The sequence below is a fragment of the Harmonia axyridis genome, chromosome 1, assembly GCF_914767665.1.
Source record: "Harmonia axyridis chromosome 1, icHarAxyr1.1, whole genome shotgun sequence".
In the NCBI taxonomy this organism is placed as follows: domain Eukaryota; kingdom Metazoa; phylum Arthropoda; class Insecta; order Coleoptera; family Coccinellidae; genus Harmonia; species Harmonia axyridis.
The window spans coordinates 15,224,428-15,251,965 of record NC_059501.1 but is presented as its reverse complement, the minus strand read 5'-3'; the positions used below and the strand labels follow the sequence as shown (position 1 = coordinate 15,251,965).

General features: G+C 34.2%; 2 protein-coding genes across 3 annotated transcripts in view; both read left to right on the top strand.

Moving 5' to 3' along the window:
- Positions 1-796: 796 nt before the first annotated feature.
- On the top strand, positions 797-15,567 carry LOC123678035 (protein disulfide-isomerase-like). 2 transcript variants are annotated; one of them, XR_006747185.1, is made up of 3 exons: positions 797-897; positions 956-1,140; positions 15,026-15,567. XR_006747185.1 is itself a non-coding variant. In XM_045614808.1 (3 exons), exons 2-3 carry the CDS (start codon positions 968-970, stop codon positions 15,280-15,282), a joined length of 426 nt encoding a protein of 141 aa, XP_045470764.1. In that variant the 5' UTR covers positions 797-897; positions 956-967; the 3' UTR covers positions 15,283-15,567. The 2 variants fall into 2 exon arrangements, 1 of the variants encoding a protein (XP_045470764.1); XM_045614808.1 differs by having other exon boundaries at positions 956-1,136.
- An 11,819-nt stretch (positions 15,568-27,386) lies between these two features.
- LOC123677985 (short neuropeptide F) overlaps positions 27,387-27,538 on the top strand; it is a 48,291-nt gene continuing 48,139 nt past the window's right edge. Inside the window, exon 1 of the mRNA XM_045614745.1 lies at positions 27,387-27,475. The gene's annotated coding sequence lies outside the window, so the exon portion shown is untranslated. The remainder of the gene's footprint in view (positions 27,476-27,538) is intronic.

Below are 27,538 nucleotides of genomic sequence, written 5' to 3'. Positions count from 1 at the left end.
AAAAACATTCTGTGTATTGTTAGTTGCATAGGTATAATTCTTGTGGCATCATTTCTTTTCTAGAATAAAGTTAGTCTGTTCTGTAAACTCGAAGCGTTCGTTTCTTTTATATTCCAAACCACGCTCTGCTACTCCAAACCAACAGGGGAGAAGACGTGAACCTCAGTTGAGCGTCATGTACACCGGACAATAGGCGTCATAGTATGGGGTGCTATTGCACATGCAAGTAGGTCTCCTATAGTGTTTATTCGAGGTAACATGACAGTGCTGCGTTAGCTTCAAGAAATAGTGGAGCTATTATGTTCTCCCTTACCTTAACCGGCTCGAGAATCCAATATTTCAGCAAGATAATGCCCGACCTCATGGTGCCAGAGTTAGTTTAAACTTTTTCGAAGTCACTCATGTGAATCTTTTGCCATGGCCGTACATAGGACAAAGGGGGCTCATATGAATTAAAGGTTTTTTTTTTTAAAGGCAATATGGTTTAGGGGCATATATTAGAAAAGTAAATTTATTCCGCTTGGCACGTTACTTTAATGATTTTGATTCAATAAAATTAATCCTATTCACCTAGAAAAGGAAAAAAATCAATTCCCCTCCATTATTGAAATACCGTACCCACTCTTCTCTCTCTTATGAAGGGAAGAATTGTTTACTTCTTCCACTGAACTACCCCAAAGTGAAGGCTATTACACCGTTGACCACTCCAAAGATAATTCTGGACATGTTTTGGTCGCTATAGCTTTTACAACACGTCAACCACTGTGTTCTATGTAAGATGTCTAAAAACATCTTAGTTCTATGATTGACGTATTTGGTGATTCAACTATAAAGTATGTCAGGTATTTACCTGAATAATAGCTAAGGAAGATGAATAGCTGAGGAGGTGTTCGAACAGTAAGAAATATTAATTTGTATGTACCCAGTTTTGTTTCCTACTTTCATTATATTTAAGAGGCTGAAGTTCATGAGTAAACCAGATACTTCAGGTATAACACCATCTCAACCCGAAAGTATTCCTAGTAAGCCAAGTGCTCCAATTCAAACAGATTCTCCTGTATTAACTCTAGACAATGACAATTTCAAGACGAGTATAGGTTCCCAAGAGCCTACACTGGTGTTCTTCTTTGCTTCGTGTAGGTAAATAGCTTTTTGTTAGTTTAATATTTGAATTGAAATTTTATAGATAAAGGTACCGTTATGTATTTGTGATCTGTGAACGTTAGCTACTGCGTCGTATGAAAAATCATCAAGTGTTTTCAACATGAAGAATGCAAAATTTCTAGAAAAATTCATGTTTTCCTGCTGTTGTTGGGCAGGCTATTGAATTCAAACCGCACTGTATAGCTTGGCATAGTCGGCGAATAGGGGTCAACTAGAATCAATCCGACAGGGCAGATCCGCTGTATACATCAGAAAGAGGTTAGGACCAAGAACGGAGCCCTGAGGCACCCCGCTTGTGACCTTCACAGTAAGTTCGGAGATTTTTGAAAGAAAAACGAATGAGGTGAAATATCGGAAGGGGCACTTCCGCTTCATGAAGTTTGAATATGAGACGTGTTGAAAGCCTTAAAAATATAAAAAAACATTGCACCAGTTACCTGCTTCCATTAGAAACCAGTCGATGAATATTCCAAGACTCGAGAGCTGGTCTGTGGTGGAATATTTGGGACTGAATCCAAACTATTCGTCTGGGACGATGTTCTTGAGCCTGATGATCTTGGCCAAGCGGGAGTGGATGATACTTTTGGCGACTTTCCCAATTGATGACAGAAGGCTGATCAGGCGGGGATACATTTAGAAAACCATCTTTTATATGATCAAAAAATTGTCAAGCTGATAGAAAAGGGGACAGAGCCTGACATATTTGAAAACTGTGGTTTCCATGCTTTTCAAAATAGAAGCATGAACTCGCTCTGCTCGCCGAAGGGGCTCCGCCCCTTGGACCCCGTCACTATGCCGGTAGATCCTTCACTGGGTATCCCTCTAGAAAATAAAAGATTTTTTTCGGAAACCATGTATCGTTAGCTGATTTTAGACGATTCACTCGGTATCCTATGCTGATTCTAGGGTAGAATTCTATAAGACTTCTTTCCTAGAACATACCGGTTCGCCCTTGCTCACATGAAAATATTTGATGCAAATAACTTTCCATGACGACAAACCAAGGGCGGTCCTAGCCTTAAATTTTGAGGGGGTTTGCCGTTAAGGGTTTCGAGTTTTTCTATGGGACCAAATCCCAGATTACACCGATATCGAGCTTAACCTCTCAAAAATATTTATATTTAGATATTTATATGAATATTTATACAGGGTGTTTCAAGTTCGAAGGCCTATTAGACGTTTCTGGAGAACGGGGCCGATTTGAAATCTGAAAATTCAGAATATGACATTGTTCATGATGACCTATTCAGCTGAAATATCTTAGAAGTTCTGGCACTTCCGGTTATACAAGAATTAAAAAAAAAATTCTTCGAAAAAAACATTTTTTTTCATTTTGTGTCTCAGATATTATAAAGATTTCCATTCTCAATTACTCTCTGCTAAAATTATTGCGTTAGTTCTCATAGTTTTCAAAATATTAAGAAAAAACCGTAAAAAAGAGAGAATTTCCATAGTCACTATCACGTGAATTATTTTCACTGTGAATATCCTATGCGTATACTCAACTCACTTTCACAAACTAGAATGATGTTGGAATATCGTGCATATCTTGAATTTGAAAAATATCATCACAGGGTGTTTCAAATATTGTGCCAAAAATTGTGAACAAAATTTGATCATAACTTTCGATTTTCAAATCAGAACCCTATTTTTTTGTGATTTCGTTGAATTCTATGGTAAAAATAAGGGTAGTGTTCAAACATGATTATGCTCTCAAATTCAATAATTCAAGAGTTATTCCAGATTTTATGAATTTATGTTATACGTAGGGTCAATTTCATTCAATCTGTTTCTAGAGTGCGTTTCAAATATTCAATTATTTCAAAGTGACAGGTGTACTCATTATTGAATCTAGTAGATTATAATTTGATGATATGAATCCCCGTTATTCAAATAATGAAATTCTGGATCTATTCCATATCCACGGTGAATGCAACAGAATTGTTTCGAGAACTTGTCGAGCATTCAATCAGAAATATCCACATTTACCACCAATTGACGAGAAGATAATTCGGAAGGATGTTTCAAACTTTCTGTTACTCCCTTTTCATCACCACGCTGATTTTTTCCTGAATTCATAAAATGTATTCTACCGCTTTTTCATATGAATAGAATTGGCACACAGGAGTCCTGCATGATTTTATTTCATTTGGTAGGTAGAGGTTTTTTTCTTCTAGGTAGGTACTCCATCCAGTATAATGGATATTCATGAAGTATGCAACATCCTTTCAAGTAGATGAGGAAATTTCTGATTTAAAATTTGATGAGTTCTACCAATAATTCTATTGCATTCATCGTGAATATGGAATTAGATATTTATAATACAAGTGCAGAACTTATTGATATTCTTCCAAGAGTTCAGAATGACCGAGTGGTAGAATGAGCCTTCTGTACGAGTTTTAAACATTATGTTCCCGAATTCACTGCCTTTTTATTGAAATTGACGGAAATTTCCATAAATATCAATTAGTGATTTTTGCATTGAAAAATGTTGGTTGGTAGAACAGTTTTCTGTATCACAAATTTGACAAATAATAGATAAATCCGTTCCAGTCTATTTTGTTCCACAAAATGTGCCGGAAAGAACTGATTTGCCACATAATTAGAGAAAAGTATATCCAGAATTTTGTCATTTGAATATCGGAAATTCAATTCGTGAAATCAAATTAGTGAAGCTTTGATAATGAAAATACCTGTCACATGTAAAGTAATTAGATATTTAAATTTTTATGGTCATAGAGTATTATTGCTAGTCTGTCTGAAAACAGATCATTACGATAATCCCAAGCACATAAAATCATGTGGATATCCCGGCCATGCTTCCACGTCGACGGCTAAACCAAATATTCTCGGTTCTAAGGTCATGCTCAGTATTTGGTGGGACCAGCTCGGCGTAGTGTATTATGAGTTGTTAAAACCAACTGAAACGATCACAGGCGATCGTTATCGAACGCAATCAATGCGTTTGTGTCGAGCATTGAGAGACAAACCGCCGCAATACGACGAGAGAGTAGATGAATGGATTTTACTGCATGACAATGATCGACTCCATGTTGCGAAAGTCAAGATATACTTGAAAAAGTTGAAATGGGAATTCCTACCCCACCCGACGTATTCTCCAGACGTTGCTTCCTCGGACTATCACTTGTTTCGATCAATAGCACACAGCCTGGCTGACCAGCACTTCCTATCTTATGAAGAATTAAAAACTTGGATCGATTCGTGGTTCGCTTCAAAAGATGACCAGTTTTTTCAATTCGTACGCTGCTCGAAAGAAGTGAGAAAGTAAAGTGACCAGCGATGGGCAATATTTCGAATCATAAATGTATAACCAAATGTATATTTACAATAAAGCCTCAAATTTCGGTAAAAAAATTTGTACGCTTATGTATTTGTTATATTGTAATATATTTATTTACTTATCACGGTCTTATCTATTCAGGTAGAAATTAAAAAAAAATTGTAAATCTATTGTTTCATATGAAAAAAAAGAAGACAATTGGCAAGTATAACACAACATCAAATTTGGTCTGTGAACCCTTTGAAAACCTTGTAATCACAGCGTCCTCGTCAACATCAATGTCCCTGTATATGTTCAGGAGTACTAAACTGAATCCGATGCCAATATCGAAAAAACCAGAATAACACCATATGAACTACCATTTATTCATTTCGAAAATAAACTTGCCGAATTTTCTGCTCGAATAGCTGTGCGAAAATTATGAGTTTCCATACAGTTTATCTATTAATATGAATTTCCACCAAGTAAAAAACCGATCCCATCAAGAAGATCTGGCATACAGGCAACGTTGCAGATTATTAGATTATTAGACCTAATATTAGGTCTATGCATCTGACAGACGTTACGTATTAAACATGATGGCCGCCGCCATATATAAACAATCGATAAAATCATCGATTTTGACGAAAAAAAGGCATTTTTATTCCAGGGAAAGCTTGAAATGTGATTAATTAATCATTTCTAACGAGAATCAATTAATAAAATACAAGAAAACTAGCTATTAATGTGGATAACCTCACCTTCATTAGGCCAATTTCACAATTAAAAAAAAAAAACTAGCTGAATTAATGAATTTATGACAGCGGATTCGTGATCTAAGACCCAAAATATGTAAGTCTGCGAAATTTCATCACTTTTGAATCATTATTAAAATTAATTCTATATAGTAAACATTGTTTTTCTTTTCAGAAGATGGATTATTTTCGTTTGGATGAATAATTATACAGGATATTTATTTGTCGAATATCAATTTGAAGTATCTAGAGATGTTGGACCAATTCAAGTCTGAAAATTGAGATTAAAGCTTCAAATTATTAACTAATTTGTAAAGAAATACACAATATTTGATCAACAATTATATAGGGTGTATATATATTCGAAGTAGTAATTAGACATTTTGAAATCTGAAATTCTCATTTCTCTAGAAATGGCAATTCCTTTCTTCTTTGAAAAATTTGGGAAAAATGCATAATCAAAATGTGAGAGTTATTATCAGTCAATAGAAATAATACCTGAAAAAGAAACTGCATTCAATGTTTATTTTCAGTTTTGACAAATATTGAATTTACATAATCATTCGATAAGATCTATGAAAAGACCTACAGTGAAATTTTGTTTTAGGGATATTCAGTATAGCTATAATAAACTAAAAAGGGGCAGAATGAATAGATCTACCTTTCAAAAACCCATGGCTAATGTTGCCTTACAAGCAATCATAATAATATCAGTAACATCTTTGAGAAATCAGGTTATGAGAAGTCCCTCATTTCCGAGGTTCATCAATACTTTTTTCAGTTGAGCAACAAATTATTCTTCCATTTCATAATTTATTAAGAAATACAAGGAAGGACACCTTTTGAAATCTAAAAATTTGGTTAATAGTAGGTTATTTTCCATAATTTATAATATTGAAAGACCAATTGGACATTCCTGAAGAACTAAGGCGTTTTTAGAATCTGAAAATTGTATCGATGAATTTTGCATACTCTTCTTGAAGGTATATGGACAAAAATGATTTTTGTGGGTTCTGGTGAATGATCAAAGGGATACAGGTAACAATTTCATTAATACCAGTCGAGATGTAGTGATCATAGATAAGAGATGATATAGAAATTTCACTAGATAATTCTGATTCAGTGGAGGACAGCTGAATTAAAGCTTAATCGTGATGGTTCGTTACGTTATAGAGCAAGCTTGTAGCTCTGGGTTTTACTCAGAAGTAAATTGAACAGGGAAATATATATAGTAAATGAAATTTTGACAGATATAAGTTAAAAAAGATCAACAATTGAGCATTGTATTTACATAAAATCAAAAAATAACTTGCTAACTGTTGTTGCATTGTACGTGGATGACTTTTTTGTTTTAACAAATGTTAATTCTGAATGAATATATCTGATAGAAAATTTAAGTGATAATTTCATCATAAAGAATTCAGGGAAAGCTAAAAATGTTTAGGGATGAATATCACTAGAAATTATGAAAAAGGTAGTATAGTAATTGTTTATATTCTTCAAGTATGTATTGCAATAATTCAGCATGTCTAATTGTAAACATATGAAAACTCCTTTGAAAACTTAATTGAAATTTGATTCAACAAAAGAGAGTTGTAATGATGAACCATATAAGAAATTAATAGGTTTATTAACGTCTTTAGCAGTATTAACTAATCCTGATAAAGCATACTCTGTTAATCTCTTGAGTCAATTTAATAATTATCTCATTATTGAACACTGAAAAAGTGCAAAATTCATTTCAAGATGCAAGTATAAAGTATTTTATACCTACATTGAATTGCTGGAAAATTTATACCAATTTCGAAAGTAACTGCCATGTCAAAATTCTTCATATACTGAATGATCCTTCAAATTTTATTTCTGTTGTAACATTTTGACTAGTAATTAAAGTGAAAAATTTGAACTGATTTTATATATGTATATAGTATAGCTATAAATGAACAACCTGAAAAGAGACAGAATGAATAGACTTGCCTTTCGAATACCCATGGCTTATGTTACCTCATAAGCAAATTTAATATCTAGGTAGAACCTTTTTGAGAAATCAGGTTATAAGTTTGAGAGTCTCTTAATTTCCAAGGTTTCAGTTGAACGACAAATAATATTATGATAACTCGCTCTGCTCGCCGAAGGGGCTCCGCCCCTTGGACCCCGTCACTATGCCGGTAGATCCTTCACTGGGTATCCGGCTAGAAAATAAAAGCTTTTTGTCCGAAACCTTGTATCGTTAGCTGATTTCAGACGATTCACTCGGTATACTATGCTGATTCTAGGTTGGAATTCTATATGATTTTTTTCCTAGAATATACCGTTTCGCCCTTGCTCACATGAAAATATTTGATGCAAATAACTTTTCATGACGACAAATCAAGGGCGGTCCTAGCCTTAAATTTTGAGGGGGTTCGCCATTTTGGGCTTCGAGTTTTTCTATGGGACCAAATCCCATATTACACCGATATCAAGCCTAACCTCTCAAAAATATTTATATTTAGATATTCATAATATGAATATTTATATAAGGCGTACAACTTTGCTTCCGCCGCGGCAACGGCGCGCCGTTTTGCAATAGATGGCTGTAACGGTAAGTGGTAGTAAAAATAAATATAACGTAGATGTCACACAATAAGTTTAGGTATTTGTGAACATAACGCCATCGACATGTTAGTCGATTTGTATCTGCATCATAAAGTTATTCACGATTAACCATGTCAGCTTACGATAAAGCTGCCATACGTCCCGGTACGCCGGGACATGTCCCGGTTTGGACCATTGAGTCCCCGTGTCCCGGTTAGTTATTCAATTGTCCCGGTCAGTAATTTGACCGTTATGAGATTCATATTTCCTTATATAGTGTAGGTGAGACAAAATTTGTTTTCATGGAATCTCAACGGATTCCAGTAATCATAAATATGAAATGCTGTTTCCGTTGCTCAAACATTATTTTTCAGAAACCGAAGGATTGAAAATAAAATTATTAAAATTGTCCAAAAAAATCGTCTTATGCAATCACTTTATTTTATATTGAATCCTTAGAGTACCTTAATATTTCCATATAAAATATTTTCGCTGTCAGTGCGGTACTCACTTCGAAGTAAAATAAAGGCGAGTTTTTTTTAATTCGACAATGAAACTATCGGTTGTCCAGCGCATAGACTTCACAATACTGCTTCCACTTCCGCCGATATGGTTTTGATTTCTGTGCATTCTATTGGTCTTAAAATTTTCAAATATTTTTCGATATTTTTTGTAAGGGTCGAACGATGAAAGGTTTTCGTGAGTATGCAGAAACAACTTACAGCAATGTTCTTTCTTATTCTAGAATTCGATGGCTTTCACTAGTTCTAGCTATTGAACGCTTGCTGAAGCTATGGGTGCCATTGAAAAAGAATTTCTTAGCTGAAAAAAAGGCCTTAAAAGCTGTAACCGATTTTTTTTGACTCTTTATTAGAACTTTATACTCTATTTCTACACAGTCAAGCATTTCTGATTGACAAACCGATTGAAAGTATTGAAAAATCATTAATTACTGTTATTAAAGATTAAAGTAAAAATTAATTGAGAGGATAGGTACTAAGAAAGAGTTGAAAGAAAGATTATTAAATAACTATTTTGGAAACCAAACAAGACAAGTCTACAGGGTAGCCACTTTTTTAATGGGATTGTATTGGTAGCTTTTAAGCCATAAGAGTTAGAAGGTCGGTCAAATGGAGAAAAAATTGCATGCATAGAAGCATTATAAAGCAGTTCAAACAAATCGAGATTATCAGGGCCGGTTATTGAGATATCATAAAAAAAGTAAATTATGTCATTTTGATTTTTCTTTTTTTCCCACTTTATTTAAAATATTATCAAAAAATGTTACATGAATTTTTTATTCGACAGTAAATTATCCTCAATTTGATTAATTCAGATTTCGTATCCAGCGTTTCGAACTCTCTGGGACACCCTCAACCTCATTTTTTTCAATACGGACCTGCATATTTTATGACATTTTTCGAAATAACTTTTAACGCTGAATTCAACGATATATCACACAATGTCATTCAAAGTTGATTTTCAGATGATTTTGACCCTCATCCAAATTTAATGGTGTGTATGTAAGAAAAAATAAGTTTATTAACGATATCAATGTTCTGACCCAAATTCAATCGAACCCAGAAAAAAATCGAGAACTGTGGCCAGTGAATGGAATTTTTCAAAAACTGCTGTTAATAAAATAGTCAACAAACGCGAATACAATGATTTTAAATTTGAATACCAAGCCTTGCACAAATTATATCGTAATGATCTCAAAATAAAGTTCGATTCTGTAATTTGTTTCAACGGAACAAATGACAAATACAACAATAGTGATACCTCGCGAGAAAATTGAGAATGTTTCGAAAGGTATTCAAGGAGACCAAACAAGCAAATGTATAAGAAGTATGGGTTCCAGAACCGTAAAGTGTATTTTACAAAATGGTGGACATTTCAAACACTTACTTCATTAATTTTCATTTACTTTCGAATAATCATCTGATTTTTCTTTCGTTAAATGATACTTTCGTTTAATTATTATGAATTGAAATATTTAAATGATTATTGTAAAAAAAGAACCAAGAAACCAGTATACTGGTTTCTTGCTTTGATTCTAATATGTTCCATTTAGTTCAAGATGGGTAAGTTGACTTTCTTATCGAAATTTATTGCATATTGCATATTGTCAATTAAACTGAATAAAGGTAATACAGATCCGACCCAAAGAAAATTTGATAAGGGTCAAAATCACCTGAAAATCTACTTTGAATGATATTGTATGATATATCGTTGAATTCAGCGTTAAAAGTTATTTCGAAAAATGTCATAAAATATGCAGGTCCGTATTGAAAAAATTGAGGTTGAGGGTGTCCCAGAGAGTACGAAACGTCGGAAACGAAATCTGATTACGTCAAATTGAGGATAATTTACTGTCGAATAAAAAATTCCTGTAACATTTTTTGATGATATTTGAAATAAAGTGGGAAAAAAAGAAAAATCAAAATGACATAATTTACTTTTCTTATATCTCAATAATAATGCTTCTATGCATGCAACTTTTTCTCCATTTGACCGACTTTCTAACTCTTATGGTTTAAAAGTTACCAATACAATCCCATTAAAAAAGTGGCCACCCTGTAGACTTGTCATGTTATGAGTTTCCATACAGTTTTATAATATGTCATAATCTCAAACAATTTATTAATATGAATTTCTACCAAGTAAAGACCGATCCCATCAAGAAGATCTGGGCATACTGGCAACGTTGCAGATTATTTCGCATTTGACAGACGGTTACGTATTGAACATAATGGCCGCCACCGGATATAAACAATGAATAAAATAGTAGTTTTTGACGAAAAAAAGCCATTTTTTTTTAGGGAAAAGCTTGAAATGTGATTAATTAATCATTTCTAACGAGAATCAGTTGATAAAATACAAGAAAACTAGCTATTAATGTGGATAACCTCACCTTCATCAAGCCAATTTTACAAATTAAAAAAAAAAACCAGCAGGATTGAGGAATTTATGTCACCGGATTCGTGATCTTATACCCAAAATTAGTAAGTAAGCAAAATTTCATCACTTTTGAATCATTATTAAAATTAATTCTATATAGTAAACATTCACCTGTTTTTCTTTTCAGAAGATGGATTATTATACAGGATTTGGATGGATAATTATACAGGATATTTATTTGTCGAATGTCAATTAGAAATATCTAAAGATGTTGGACCAATTCAAGTCTGAAAATTGAGATTAAAGCTTCAAATCATTAACTAATTTGTAAAGAAATACACAATATTTGATCAACTATTATATAAATTTGAAGTAGTAATTAGTCATTTTTGGAGAAATGAGACATTTTGAAATCTGAAATTCTCATTTCTCTGGAAATGGCAATTTCTTTCTTCTTTAAAAAATTTGGGAAAAATGCTTAATCAAAATGTGAGAGTTATCATCAGTCAATAGAAATACTACCTGAAATAAAGAAACTGCATTCAATGTTTATTTTCAGTTTTGACAAATATTGAATTTACATAATCATTCGATAAGATCTATGCAAAGACCTACAGTGAAATGTTGTTTTAGGAATATTCAGTATAGCTATAATGAACTGAAAAGAGGCAGAATGAATAGATCTACCTTTCAAAAACCCATGGCTTATGTTGCCTTACGAGCAACAGATTTAGATTTAGGTGTAACATCTTTGAGAAATCAGGTTATAAGAAGTCCCTCATTTCCAAGGTTCATCAATACTTTTTTCAGTTGAGCAACAAATTATTCTTCTATTCCATAATTTATTAAGAAATACAATATATAATCAACAATTATATAGGGTATATATATTTAGAATGCAAGGAAGGACACCTTTTGAAATCTAAAAATTTGGTTAATAGTAGGTTATTTTCAATAATTTATAATATTGAAAGACCAATTGGACATTCCTGAAGAACTAAGGCGTTTTTAGAATCTGAAAATTGTATCGATGAATTTTGCATACTCTTCTGTTGCATATTTCTTGAAGGTATAGGGACAAAAATGATTTTTATGGGTTCTGGTGAATGATCAAAGGGATACAGGTAACAATTTCATTAATACCAGTCGAGATGTAGTTATCATAGATAAGGGATGATATAGAAATTTCACTAGATAATTCTGATTTAGTGGAGGACAGCTGAATGATGGTTCGCTACGTTATAGAGCAAGCTTGTAGTTCTGGGTTTTACTCAGAAGTAAATTGAACAGGGCAATATATATAGTAAATAAAATTTTGATAGATATTAGTTAAAAAAGATCAACAATTGAGCATTGTATCTACATAAAATCAAAAAATAACATACTAACTGTTATTGCATTGTACGTGGATGACTTTTTCGTTTTAACTAATGTTAATTCTGAATGAATATAATATCTGATAGAAAATTCAAATGATAATTTTATCATAAAGAATTCAGGGAAAGCTAAAAAATGTTTAGGGCTGAATATCACTCCTTTGAAAACTTAATTGAAATTTGATTCAACAAAAGGGAGTTGTAATGATGAACCATATAAGAAATTAATAGGTTTATTAACGTCTTTAGCAGTATTAACTAATCCTGATAAAGCATATTGTTAATCTCTTGAGTCAATTTAATAATTATCTCATTATTGAACACTGAAAAAGTGCAAAATTCATTTCAAGATGCAAGTAAAAAAAGATCATTGTTCAAGTTTTACTTCAGTCAGAAGATGTGTTGAGTATTTGAAATGACTGCATCGGTACTAAAATTGTATCAGCCAATACTATTGACCCATGTCAGTGGGTTCGATAACAACTGACTTGATTTTTTCAAATGTTAACTTTGGATCTGAATCAATTAATAATTTAATTTTTACCAAAATGAAAAGCAATGAATAAATCAGTTGGATAGCATTTTCGAACTGGCCATAGAGCAACTATTCCTATAACGATTGAAAACTTTAGTGAAATAGGTATCTACATGTTTATAGAAGTTTAATCATTCATTCATGAAATGGAAAGTTTTGATGAATAGTTACTTTTCAAAGTATTTTATACCTACATTGAATTGCTGGAAAATTGATACCAATTTCAAAAGTAACTGCCATGTTGAAATTCTTCATATACTGAATGATCCTTTAAATTTAACTAGTATTTCAACTGATTTTTTATATGTATATCCTAGTATAGCTTTAATAAACAAACTAAAAAGAGACAGAATGAATACACTTGCCTTTCAAATACCCATGGCTTATGTTACCTCATAAGAAATTTTAATATCTTGGTGGAACCTTTTTGAGAAATCAGGTAAAAAGTTTAAGTCTCTAATTTCCAAGGTTTATTAATACATGTTTCAGTTGAGCGGCAAATAATATAATAGATAATATATAGTTGAAATTATTCGTATGGAAGATTTCACAACGATTTGACTTATTCATTATAAATTCAACAGCACTGCACTCAAATTCTTCAAAAACGGATTGATCATTTATATTTTTGCACTCTTCTGTCGTAAAAGTGTATTTTTAGATATTCCAAAAACACATGGAAATTTTTGAATGTCATCTGACTAACTTGGCTCTTTTTCCAGTAATAAAGCCAATTGTGAATTATCTATAAGGAGTTTTTCTATCTGTTTAATACATGATCAGATGAAGCTTCTGTTCTCTTTTGTAGTTCCATCTTCTGTCGCAATAGATTCAAATTCTCACGAAAGAGAATGTAGTTTTATAGTTTGTGGAAAATAAACGAAAAATTCCTGAAATAAAGTAACATTCATATCCAATTGAATGATACAAACACTTAAAACAAACCTGAATTGAGGAAAATGCATTAGATGATATCAATGTTCATTTCCAAATTTTGACAAATATCTATCGAATTTTCGATTCGCCGAAGACTTTGCATTTTATGTGTCGGCATTTATTTAAATATTGAATAACAATTTTGGAAACTGCAAACTTTTTCAAGAACTTTCATATATCGAAATGGAATATTTATTATTAACATGACACTGACAGCCAAATTGTCCACAGATACCACAGAAATATGGGACTTGAAATGTCAAAATGATCCGAAACACCCCGTATACTCGAAAACCGCGGGGAGAATCGAAGGTTTGGGATTTTTCCCGGTATCTCCAGACGATTTTGAGGGGGGTCTTATTCTTGTCATTTTTGCTCTAGATGGTCCCGTTTGGGCTGTGATTTTACGTTTAAAGTTTGACGTATATGTGCAAGCGGTTTTATATATACTTAGATATAACAGGGTATATATGGTTGAAATTATTCGTATGAAAGATTTCACAACGATTTGATTTCTTCATTATAAATTCAACAGCACTGCACTCAAATTCTTCAAAAACTGATAGGTCACTTATATTTTTGCACTCTTCAGTCGTAAAAGTGTATATTTTAGATATTCCAAAAACACATGGAAATTTTTGAATGTCATCTGACTAACTTGGCTCTTTTTCCAGTAATAAAGCCAATTGTGAATTATCTATAAGGAGTTTTTCTATCTGTTTAATACATGATCAGATGAAGCTTCTGTTCTCTTTTGTAGTTCCATCTTCTGTCGCAATAGATTCAAATTCTCACGAAAGAGAATGTAGTTTTATAGTTTGTGGAAAATAAACGAAAAATTCCTGAAATAAAGTAACATTCATATCCAATTGAATGATACAAACACTTAAAACAAACCTGAATTGAGGAAAATGCATTCGATGATATCAATGTTCATTTCCAAATTTTGACAAATATCTATCGAATTTTCGATTCGCCGAAAACTTTGCATTTTATCTGTCGGCATTTATTTAAATATTGAATAACAATTTTGGAAACTGCAAACTTTTTCAAGAACTTTCATATATCGAAATGGAATATTTATTATTAACATGACACTGACAGCCAAATTGTCCACAGATACCACAGAAATATGGGACTTGAAATGTCAAAATGATCCGAAACACCCCGTATACTCGAAAACCGCGGGGAGAATCGAAGGTTTGGGATTTTTCCCGGGATCTCCAGACGATTTTGAGGGGGGTCTTATTCTTGTCATTTTTGCTCTAGATGGTCCCGTTTGGGCTGTGATTTTACGTTTAAAGTTTGACGTATATGTGCAAGCGGTTTTATATATACTTAGATAAAATTCATTCTTAGGAATGTTGGGCTGAATTTTCATTTATCTGGTTGGTAAAAAGCAGTTTACTTTTAAACTAGATCTCTGCTAGTTCGATAATCTTACTTATGACTAAGTGCTGTTGAAAAGCTAGTGAATCTAGAGACATGTTTTTGTTTTTAGGGTGTGGTAGTTGTGTTAAGTTCAAGCCTATTTACTTCGATGTAGCCAAAGAGTTGGCAGGTAAATCACCCATACGTTTTGCTCTGTATGATTGCAGCAGCGGTGGAGAGATAGCTGAAGAGTATGGAATTTCTCGATTCCCTTCACTCAAATTGTTCAGGAGTGGCAAGTTCGAGCGTGATTTTGAAGGTAAAAGGAACCCGGAAGACCTGAAAACGTTCGTTGCCAAATTTTCCAATGGAAAAGGTGTAGTTTAAACACATTGCTTCATGTGAGAATCAATTTTTTCTGTTTGTGAACTGACTCGAATCTTATAGTTAATGAGATCATTTGAGTTTGCACTAAAGATATATCGTTTCATGTAAGTACTTATTGTAAGTTAGGTATATAAATCAAGATATTTTTCTTTGTTTTTTTGTGATGTGGGCACATACCTAATGTTTTATTTGACTTAGTTTTTGATGATTGAATCAGGTAGACGATGTAACCCATATTCAATACACTGATTATGTACATTAAAAATAAACTCATGTTTACCGGTTTATGGGTATCATATTTCATATTTTCGTAAAAATGCAGTTTCCTTTTTCTTTGTATCTCTGTAATCTCTGTCTTCCGTGTATCTGCCTCAGTTGTTTCGAATTTCTTTGATGAATTCCAGAAGAGAGTTCTGAAGGTTTGTAGTGTTTGTATTTGTACCCATTAATAAATTGAAATGTGCTTCTTGGAATTCATACCTTGCAATAACTTATTCCAAAGTAACTTCATAATCGTCAAATGGTTCCGATAATTTTTTCGCGGTAAGTTTTTCATTACCACTTGAAATGAATTGGATATGCGGTACTGATGATCCCTATAAAATAAGGGCGAAACCGGTATATCGCTACTCTCCCTTAATGACATACATTCTCCTTGGTTTACTTTCGATTATGATTCCTATGAAATAGCGTGGAAGTCTTCTGTTTGACAATGGTTATGTTGATGGCATTTTTGTTGATACATTAACCAGATAGATAATTAATATCGTATGATATTACTCACTTGGAAATCGTACTTCTTTTTCTTTTTGTATTTTCATCATTCATTACCAAGTGCAGGTGTTAGCTAATTATATATTATTTATGAATTGGATAAGGACCTCTCACCTCTTTAATGTTTTTTCAGCTTCCAGCTAGGGCATGACCGGCATTGGTTCTAGTATCACACATTTTTTTAATGTGATTTTAATCGAGATGGGAAGCACTTTTGTTTGTATTTATTTAAGTAGCCCCGTACAAGAAGGGACATTTTCTTCCCACAACCAGATATCTGCAATCCTTATGCCCGCCACTCACGAAGCGTTTCTGCCAGCGTTTGGTAGCTAGCGTCGAAGAGATTCCAGTCAGACAGCTCGGGACACGGCCGTACGACTGTAAATCAGAGTATGAACTTGACTGCCCGACTGGAATCTCTTCGACGCTAGCTACCAAACGCTGGAAGAAACGCTTCGTGAGTGGCGGGCATTAAAGCGAATTTCCAATTGACGGCAAAATTAAGGGGGTTGAAGAAATGTTATATCATAAAGGTTTTATGACCTGAACCAAAGGGAACGCATTGTATGTTTGGACGATCCCATTATTATTATTTGTTATTAGCCGTTTAGCTTTTGTGCTGTCCCGATTATCAACACAATCATAAATCATAGTTTTTTACTTCGCATATTTTCACCCGGCTTTCCTTCAATGCGTTTTGGACAGACTAATTCTATGACCTATCAGCAGAACAAATCTAAAAATAGCCTGAAACGAATAAGTTTAATCGAGTCGGACGGATAAACTATGAACTGGCTTTAGGTAAAAGCTTAGGTTTTTGGGGCCCCCCTGCTCCCGGGGTCCCAAGCGCCTTAACTACCATAACTATGGCCTTGTTTTTCATGCAAAAACAATGCATTTCTTTCTACTACACCTTATATGATGGCGACTGAACTGTGTCAATACCTTAGATGAACTATTTCTCAGTCTATGGTCGAGACAAAACTCTATATTACCATAGTACGAGGCGTGTATTTAAAGTAAGGTCTCCAAGGCCATTGTATCGCCGCAAGTAGCGCTAGATGAAATCCGGCAACACTGTTGTATACGTTAGGCCTTCCTCCACCAATCGACACCTGGTGGAGCTCATTAGGACGCTCAGTCTTGACGTAGCAGCCATTTGCAATGGAAGTGCCGGTTGTTGCTCCCGCCAGGTGCGAGTTACGTTCAGTCATTAAGTTTTTGCACTAAAAAAAAACTCCACCTAAAGAAATTCATCGTCAATTGGAAGAAGTGTATGGTGAGAAATGTATGGACGTAAAAAACGTTCGAAAATGGTGTAGAGAATTTTCTGCTGGCCGACTAAACGTTCACGACGAGGAGCGCAGCGGCAGGCCGTCACACTCGGACGAAACAGTGCGGAAAGTTGAGGCGCTTGTGCTGAAAGATCGCAGGTTGACTCTCAATGAGTTGGCCGAAAAACTCCTAGATGTGTGCAGTAGAGGCTCTAGTCTATTCATTCAATTTTGGTGAATAACCTGCAATACCGATGAAGAAGTTCATGAAGCGGTCATTTCGTTCTTGCGCGAGGCGGCGGGATCGTGGTTCGAGGAGGGGATACAAAAGTTTGTCGTACGAATGAGGAAGCTCATCGAAGTGAATGGCGATTACGTAGAAAAATAGCTTGGATTTCAAGCTTGACAGCAATGTACAAAACTTAGTAAATAAATATAATTTAATGTGAAAAAAATAAATGGAGACCTTACTTTAAATACACGCCTCGTACATAGACGTACAATTTTGTTTTCGCCGTTTTTTCCGAAATTCAAGGTTTTATCGAGGGTTTTATTGCAAAAAAATGGTAGGTATACATTTATATTTCAAAATATTGTTCATCGCTGTCCACTACTCGTTCCTATCTTTCGGGCAGCGCACCAATAAGTACCGCGATGAAAAAAAGTCATCTTTTGAAGTGACCCACGAATCGATCAAATTTTTTAGGGGACTTTTGGGAGCTACGTCTGGAGAATACGGTGGGTGGGGTAGGACTTTCAATGTTTCCAAGTACGTCTTGACTATTTTCGCAACATGAAGTCGACCATTGTCATGCTCTAAAATTACTTTATCATGTCTCTCGTTGTATTGCGGCCGTTTGTCTTTCAATGCTCAGCTCAAAGGCATTAACTGCGTTCGATAAAGATCGCCTGTGTTTGTTTCAGTCGGTTTTAACAACTCATAATACACTACGCTGAGCTGGCCCCACCAAACACTGAGCATGGCCTTGGAACCGTGAATTTTAGGTAAAGCCGTCGACATGGAAGCATGGCCGGGATATCCCCATGATTTTCTGCGCTTGGGTGATGAACCCATTTTTTGACTCCAGTACAATGCGATGCACAAATCCCTTCTGTCTTTGCTTTGCATGCAGCTGTTCACAAGCAAACAAACGCCGTTCAACATCTATCAGCTATGACTTTCAGGAGTTTTGGAATGATTTGTTGCATCACTTCCAATTATCCTGCCAATTCTTCATCTTTGAAAACCTTCTCTCTTCCACCGCCATTCTGGTCTTCGACGTCAAAATCACCGTTCTTAAAGCGTTGAAATCAATCTCGGCACGTTCTTTCACTAATAGCGGCATTACCATAGGTATTTGAGAGCATTTGATGAGCATCAGCCGCAGATTTCTGCATATTAAAGCAGAAAATTGAAACCTCCCGCAAATGACGAGAATTTGGCTCGTAAGCTGACATGTTTAATCGAGAATAACTTTATGATCCCCCTGACTATGCCTGTGTGATGCAGTATTAGTTTTTTCTGGAGGTAATCTGTGAATATGCTTCATGCTTCATCTATATTCTCGAATCATTTCAGGTAGAATTATAATAAAGATGCGATTTCTGTTTTTAGATGATCTCATGAAGATGTATGGATGAAGATAACATAAATTAGTAGTAAAACTTCTTGATGGAATGCATCTATGACACGTAAAATCTTAAATAATCTCACTAATGAAATCTCCATGCAATATCGAGTTAATCCGACAAGGTTGTATGTCAAAATAGATTATAAGAAGAAAAGCACGATTGATGATTTCAGACAATATTTTGTTGGAGGTGGAAAACCTCTCGATTCAGAATTGAAGCAAATAATATTGGAATGGTATACTTGAAAAGATGTGTATGGAAACATGGGCCTCAAAAATTGGGATATTACAAAATACTCTCTTGGTGTTATTAGAATGAAACTCTAATATTTCGTCACAATGTTTCTATTTTTGAGCAGGGAATTGTGTCAAATTATGTATAAGGGTCGACTCGCTAGTGACGAATTCGTTCTCGAATTTAATTCTGTCCGCCCGACTTCATAAACGATAACATTCGAATGGAAGGACCTAAAGGGTTTTACAATAAGAAGTTTAATTCGGATATTAAATAAACGTGTATATTTTAAGATGGATAATGATTATGGATTATTCCATTGTAAAGAGGAAGGTATGCCAAACGTTATCAGCCAAATGATCGCCACGGCTACGGTTGCAGCACCATATTTTTTTCATGAAATTTTCTAGGACCAATTCACACATTTACGGTTGTATGCGCTCAATAAATTCACGAATTCCACCTTTAAGGTCTTGAATCGATTATGGAGCATTGTTTGCAGCTTAGAACATTAATAAGAGGAACGGAAATCGCCTTGTAACTGATGCACTTGTTTTGATGCCAACATTCGTCACTCCTTGTCTGACGGGACACAATAGCAGTAGCGTAACATAATTTATCAATTCATGCTCAAAAATAGTTTACAATGTGATTTATTCATAAAAATTCTTTAGTTTTTCAAAAGGGTCAATGTTTTCTCAGTTTAATCATTTACCTATTGTGAAATTCTGAAAAAAGGATTCCTGATAAAGCATTCAACAATCAAATCAGGATTCTCCACGCCTATGGCTCGCAAACACAATCGGCTAGTTCAATTGTGATTGGCGACACTAAACTTCCATCTCTCTCGTATTCGGAATCGAGCACAAATGTTTACTTTCCGTTCCTTCTATCTAAATTCTAAGGTCTGAAGGTATGGAATCACAAGATCATCTCTTCGAGAAATAACACTCCAAAGAAACTTTTCTTGCAAAATTGCGATTGTTTCGTTGCTTGTGTGGCACGTAGCGCCGTCCTCATCAAAATCTTCCAATTCCGGCTATGAATAATTATTAATTTTATAGCTCGTTAGCGCAATCCATTCACCGTTAAAGTTGCACTAGCCACAATTCCGAACTATTCAAGTCTAATCACACCACCAGTACAAAGCCTGCACCGTGACACGTTGATGCAGATGGAAAGGCTTTTCAATAATAATTTTTCTATTTTTCGAGCCCCACATGCAATAATTATGTTTATTTCTATTTATCTATGGCTGAAATGTTTCGATACAAAATTTGAACCATGATAGTTAGAAAGATGATTCATTCTGGAATGTCTGTTGAGAGAAATAATACGGGAAGAACGATTTACTTTTGGATTTTTTCATAAACTTCTTAACAAAATAAGAGACTGGGAAATATAAACTTCTAACTTGTGTTCAGAAGACCGAAAGATATAAAGGGTGTTTTTTTTAGAGCTATAGAACTTGCAATAAAACAAAGATGGATTATTCGATTGACATGAATTTTATTTATTTCTGACATATGACCGCCACGGCTGGCTCGGATGTAGTCCAATCTGGACGTCCAATTGTCGATGACTTTTTCCAACATTTGTGGCCGTATATCGGCAATAACACGGCGAATGTTGTCTTCCAAATGGTCAAGGGTTTGTGGCTTATCCGCATAGACCAATGACTTCACATAGCCCCACAGAAAGAAGTCTAGCGGTGTTAAATCACAAGATCTTGGAGGCCAATTCACAGGTCCAAAACGTGAAATTAGGCGGTCTCCAAACGTGTCTTTCTATAAATCGATTGTGGCACAAGCTGTGTGACATGTTGCGCCGTCTTGTTGGAACCACAGCTCCTGGACATCATAGTTGTTCAATTCAGGAATGAAAAAGTTAGTAATCATGGCTCTATACCGATCACCATTGACTGTAACGTTCTGGCCATCATCGTTTTTGAAGAAGTACGGACCAATGATTCCACCAGTCCATAAAGCGCACCAAACAGTCAGTTTTTCTGGATGTAACGGTGTTTCGACATACACTTGAGGATTAGTTTCACTCCAAAGGCGACGTAGTCATTCAACCAGAAGTGCGCTTCATCGCTAAACAAAATAAAATGGACGTAGTGCGCGATACGTATTCCTCAGAGAACCATTATTTTCGAAATAAAATTGCACTATTTGCAAGCGTTGTTCAGTTGTGAGTCTGTTCATGATGAATTGCCAAACCAAACTGAGAATAAATCACTTGACAGCTGTCAAATCGGTTGCCATCTTGAACAGTAATGCCAACTTAAAGTTATATACCTCGAAAAAAAACACCCGTTATAAAGAAGCAAAAATCTTCAATATTGGGAAACGTTGATCATCGAAACTACATACTAGGTGGTGTGATGATGGTTTGGAAGTTCACACGATATTTCTTGAAAAAGTTATATCAATATGAATTTGAACTAGGGTACAAAAGTACCTGATTTAAAGTTAATGCTTTCTTAATTTGTTTTTATATTGAAATTCATTATATGATTTCTCTTATACGATATTCTACTAAAATATAGTATGGTTGCTCTTCGCTAGACCAAGAGATAGCGCAATTCTTGGAACAACCGTAGTGCTTGGCACTTAAATCCATTACCCAAGGTGTATACGGCAGGGACCACTAAGTTGCAATAGTGACGAATCCATCAGTGGCCGCAGGATGAAACATAAGTCTGATTTCACGTCAGTGCCTTCATAATTATTTTCAATAGAGAATTTTGCTTAAACACTTTTGTGGATTTTTCGTTCCTGATCAATCCGCTGTTGCTGTTCGAACTGAAATTAAAAATAAAATATTATTTCAAGCATCTCCCATGCAGATAATTGTACGCACTCTTGTTTGCCATCTTTTTTTATTCCAGAGCATTGTAGATGGAGAATATTCGTTTCTGTAAGTGACAAAAGGGTTTTTACGACTGCTATATTCACAAGATTTAACGATATATGCCGCTAAGAAATAATAATGGGGAATATCTTGAATACTAACGATACCGAATAGGATTTTGGGGGCTGAAAGCTGACACATCTGTTGCGAGTATTATACAATATCACCCTAGACTCAGGATCGATATGAGAATGTCCCTAAATTGAATCTACAAAGCTTGTATTTGATCACAATTTCGATGTCGACGACTTTCAGCTTATCAATAAAAGAATGAACTCCGATTTGCACCCTTTATTGTGTCTTTATTTTTGCTAATTCCAGCCTGAACAAAGTGCCAATAAAAAATAGAGTCTGATTCGGAATAATAAAAATAAATATTCATTAGACATCCAAAAACTACATACATAGTAACTCATATGGACAATCAATAAAATAATTACAAATATAAATACCACAAAAATAAAACCATTATAAATAACGAAAATATGAAATATTCAGTAAATTAATATTAATTTGCAAACCATTTAATGAATCCACATACAGAGTAACAACATTTCTGAAGCAACATCCTAAAATTAGGGAGTTTTCTTCAAATATTCAAGGTTAACACAGTCAGCCAGTCCGGGCCTAATCAGTAAAAACACATTTTTCTTAAAAACTTTATTCGTCAACATAGTCATCTTCAAGAGTACTCCAACTCTTCTAAAACTTTTCGATACCTTTTCTGTTAAGATTAAGATTTAAAATTTAATTAAGGGTGTTCCGTTGTAATGGTCTATTGTGCCCCCATCAGAGCTATTCCCGCCAAAGCGTGATATACAGCTCCCCTTCCTGTTCCAGAGTTCTAATGAACTCAAGTATCTGGGATGGCCTCAAGTAGGCTACTTCCTCACTTCTACGAGTTTCTTGTCCAAAGCAGATTTTGCATTGGCTAGTGATGGCGAGGAATTCCGTCACCAACTGATATGGAGTTTCTGCCTCCTTCCCACAGAATCTGCACTCGTCATTTTCTGCTAGACCCATTCTCACCAGGTGTTTCCTGAGGCGACAATGCCTTCCAATAAGGAATCCATTGAGAATGTGTTATATTCTTGCTAAAATACCTATTCTGTAGAAAAATACGTCTCAACCTTCAATACTTCGATACAGACTTAACTCTTCAATCCGAAATTATGAAATTATCTTTTGAAACTTGGTAGGACCTTTTTCGAAAATACAAATGATTATTATACAGGGTGAGCTTTCGACTAAAATTCTGAAGTCTTAAATTTCCGAGGTCAAAAAAAACACTTTTTTGTTCTACTATTTTTTCCGATTCGATTTTTTTTTCTCACTTAGTATAGCGGGCATTCTAGAGCTGACCGGACTTTGATGGAATTTTATGTTCGGAAAAGATTAATCACATCAATAAAAAACTATAATCCGAAAATCATTTCTTTCGATTCCATTTCATCTGCGAGATATTACTAAAAATTACATTTTTTTATGGATTTTCAACAGCCTGTATCTTTTCAACCAAGCCAAATCGAAAAAAAAGGTGAAGGAAAAAAGTGTTTCCTTTGACCTCAGAAATCTTCGGTTGAAATATATGTACTTAGAAGTCAAAGACTCACCTTGTATATATTGGGTACACTAGACATTTGCTCCTTTACGGATTCAGATTTTGTTGATGAGATTGAAGATGTTGTTGACACTGTGGCTAATCCATTATTCGAAGCTTCATCTCGGAGATTTTTCCACTGACTGATTTTCAAATTCAATTTTACTAAATTATTCGAATTGATTCCAAAGGAATGCACAATAATAAGTTTTTACCAATCCTAGGTATTTATAAAAAAGGTAATTACTCGTACAAAATAAGAACAGGCTACTACAAACATGCATATTCAGTACCAGCGAATAGACGTGCACCGATATTAGCATACAAATGAATCAGATAATTCAAAAAAAAATTGTAAATGTAAGGCAGACCTACTGGAATATTATACATTACTGTCCGTAAAGTATGGAACAAATTCATTTTTAGCTAAACAGACCATTTAAAGAAATAATCCTGAAACACGTCGATTTTTGATTTTAATTAACCGAATTTTGAAATAATAATCTAATATACAGGGTGAATTACTTTCGAGTAATGACGTCTCCGTCATTTTTTTTTAAATGGAACATTTTGTCTCAATTTTCCGATTACTCTAGCTGAGCTGATTCCAAAAATGTATCACATGTTGATTCCAATTGGTGAAGACTGGACAAAAATACAAAATTTTTGTTTGTGCCCATAAAGTAACGCGTAACATTCTTCATTAGTTAAATTAACTATATTATCAAAAATACTTATTGTCTAGCGGCAATTGGTTTGAATGAAACAGCCTGTAGTTTGTTACATTTTTAGATTAATAAAAATGAGCTGTTTCCAAACATGTTTGGTACTTGTGGTCTAGCAGACAGAATATGAAAGAAATAATTCTTTCTTTTTAATCAATTAAAAAAAAAACATAGTCGTCTAGTTTTTTGTGAAATGTCATTATTTGTTTAGTAATTTATTGGTGTTCAATGATAGTTTAGTACTACAATATTTTTGGTATTCGTGAATGTTTTAATTATTGCTTAGATTTAATTTATTATTTTTGTCCACCCTGTACCAATTGGAACATGTGGTACATTTCTGGAATCAGCTCAGCTAGAGTAATCGAAAAATTGAGACAAAATGAGTGTGTTCCATTTAAAAAAAATGACGGTGACGTCATTACTCGAAAGTAATTCACCCGGTATATTAGATTATTATTTTAAAATACGGTAAATTAAAATAAAAAATCGACGTGTTTCAGGATTATTTCTTAAAATGGTCTGTTTAGCTAAAAATTAATTCGTTCCATACTTCACGGACACAGTGTATGCTGTTCAATTCTGTTTTGGACATTTACAATTATTGTCAAACGGATGAGACGCGTAACGCTTGATGGAAAAATAATAAATGATGAAAAAATCGGATAAATTACGTTACGGGGTAAAGTAATTCATTCGATTTTTTTCATCCACTTGCATTTCTGTTCCTTTCTATTTAGGCGATAGTAAACCACGATTTTCGTACTCAAAAATGGGAATTATTATACGTGAGGGGATTTAATTGATGAGGATTCCAATAACTTTCAAAAATTCTCTAGCATCCAACGTGTGGAAGCCGTGGAACGTTGAGCAAAAGAATTGCGCAGTATTTTCGATAGCTACAGTCCGATTTGGACAAAGTCCGAATAGATAGATCCGACGAAATGATAAAGCTCTAAGATCACCAGCTGAGATTGCGGGATTTAGGAGATAACTTTCAAATCGTCAGGACGATTGAAAATCAATAATTTGGGGACCACGTGAACGTATTTTCGAGTCCATATGAGGTATTTCTTCGGGCTTTTCTCCTTGAAAGGTGCCAAAGGAAGATGTGTTATAGCGAATCGCTACTCTTACTCTGAACATTGCGATTCGAGAATTTGAAAAATTATCAGACTTTACTTATGAAAGATTAAACAGACACGTGATTCTATATTGCATCGAAAACACTGGAAATTTCAATCAAGATACGCCATATTGATTTAAAATACCATATAATCAGTTAGAAGGCAAGTAGGAGTTATTTCTATGGGCAGTAATGAAATAAAGACAATGTTTTATTCATCCAAAATTATTTAATGTTTACTATTTAACATTCAATTCCATAAAAAAGTAGATGAAAGAGAAAAGTAATTTCGATATAAATTAACAACATTATTTTGATTGATTAAACATATTGCTTGTAAATTATTCAAGTTGAGAGGGATTACCACCACGTGGTTTTCCGCGTATCAGTCAAAATTTGGTATCTATTCATTTTCCCTTTGGCGCTACTGCGATGACCAAACTTTTTCACAAAATTATAGTTTTACCTCTTTTGTAATGATTTTTGGTAAGTTTTTTTCACGAATATTTTGAAAATATATCAGTGCTTTGTACATTGTACTCATCATCAAATCTTTTGCAGAAAACGAAGTTACCGAATCTTTTTTTCATTCGCAAATTAAAAATTATTTCTTTCTACAATGAAGATTATTGTTGAAGGAAATGAAGTGAAAACCCCATAAAAATCGGTGTTTTTTAAGAAGATTTATCTCTGATTTCGTTTTGAACTGAGCAGCCACGTGGTGATGTTCCATCTTAAGACCATTATATTCTATAAAAATGTCAAAAATTCAAAGAACCCAACTCCAAATACGAAGAATAGCAATAGGCAATTTGTATTGATTTAAAAATGGTAAAATTCCTCCTTGGACAGCAAAGTGGATATACATACAAAATATTGTATTTTTTGGTACCCTTAGGATAGCAGAGCTGAAAATGAACACTAGATTACCAGATCCAACCTAGTTAATATTTTGCAAGTACATAAATATAAAATAACAATTTCAAGAAGGATTTATAACACGTGGCATTATCTGCCAAAGTTTAACTTCTCCTCTCCTCTCAGCGTTTTTGAGATCCCACCATTTTTCAGGATGAGTGAAGCAATCTCAAATGTTCCTCTGATTTAGCGTCTTTTTCGTCTTCATTTTTAATTTTAAAAGAACCTCATTTTCAGCTTCCGACAAGATTTTTATGTAAAATATTTTTATGTGAAAATTCATAAAAAAATAAATGTTTTCGTTCGGAAAGTTATATCATGCATTCATTTATTCTTCAAGAAAAAAATTCATCTAACTCTTTTTTTCCATTCTAAAAAAATTAATAAATAAGGACTTTCCGCAATGACGAATTCTTCAATAATAATGAATAATAGTGAAAACCTCAAATAAATCGATGAACTCTAGCGTAAAATAAAACTGATGAACTGATTTCTGGAACGGTATAAAACCCTCTTGAGCCTTATGTGAAATTTAGTCTGTGTTATGTAGAATGACCACTCAAATGTCCATGATGAATTTCAGGAGGATTGCATCATTTGCACCTCTCATCTAGATAAACTAACCGACAACAGTTACATGAGAAATCGCGTCTTATAAATATTGTCCGGTGGTCTCAAAGAGCACAATATTCATATGAATGACGAGTTTCCAAAAACACCTGTTTCCAACTCGGTGCTTTTTTCGATTTTCGCGAATTCAGAATGAGATTTCAAATAACTTGGTTGACTGTTACAACATTCCCTAGGGAGGGATCATTATGTAATCAAAATTTAGGGCTTTCGAGTTACAGAACGTCGAAGTTGAGCGCGACAAGTTTGGCGGCATATATAAATAGGGATACTTCTGCATTCTGTGAATCTTCAATTCTCATCCGTGTTGTATCCCATCAACTTTCCAGAACAACAGTTCCCGACAACAGGTTGTTATTATCAGGTGAGTGATTTTCCAGTCGGATGATTTGCACTTTTTTCCCCGGTGTAGAGATTTGAATATCCC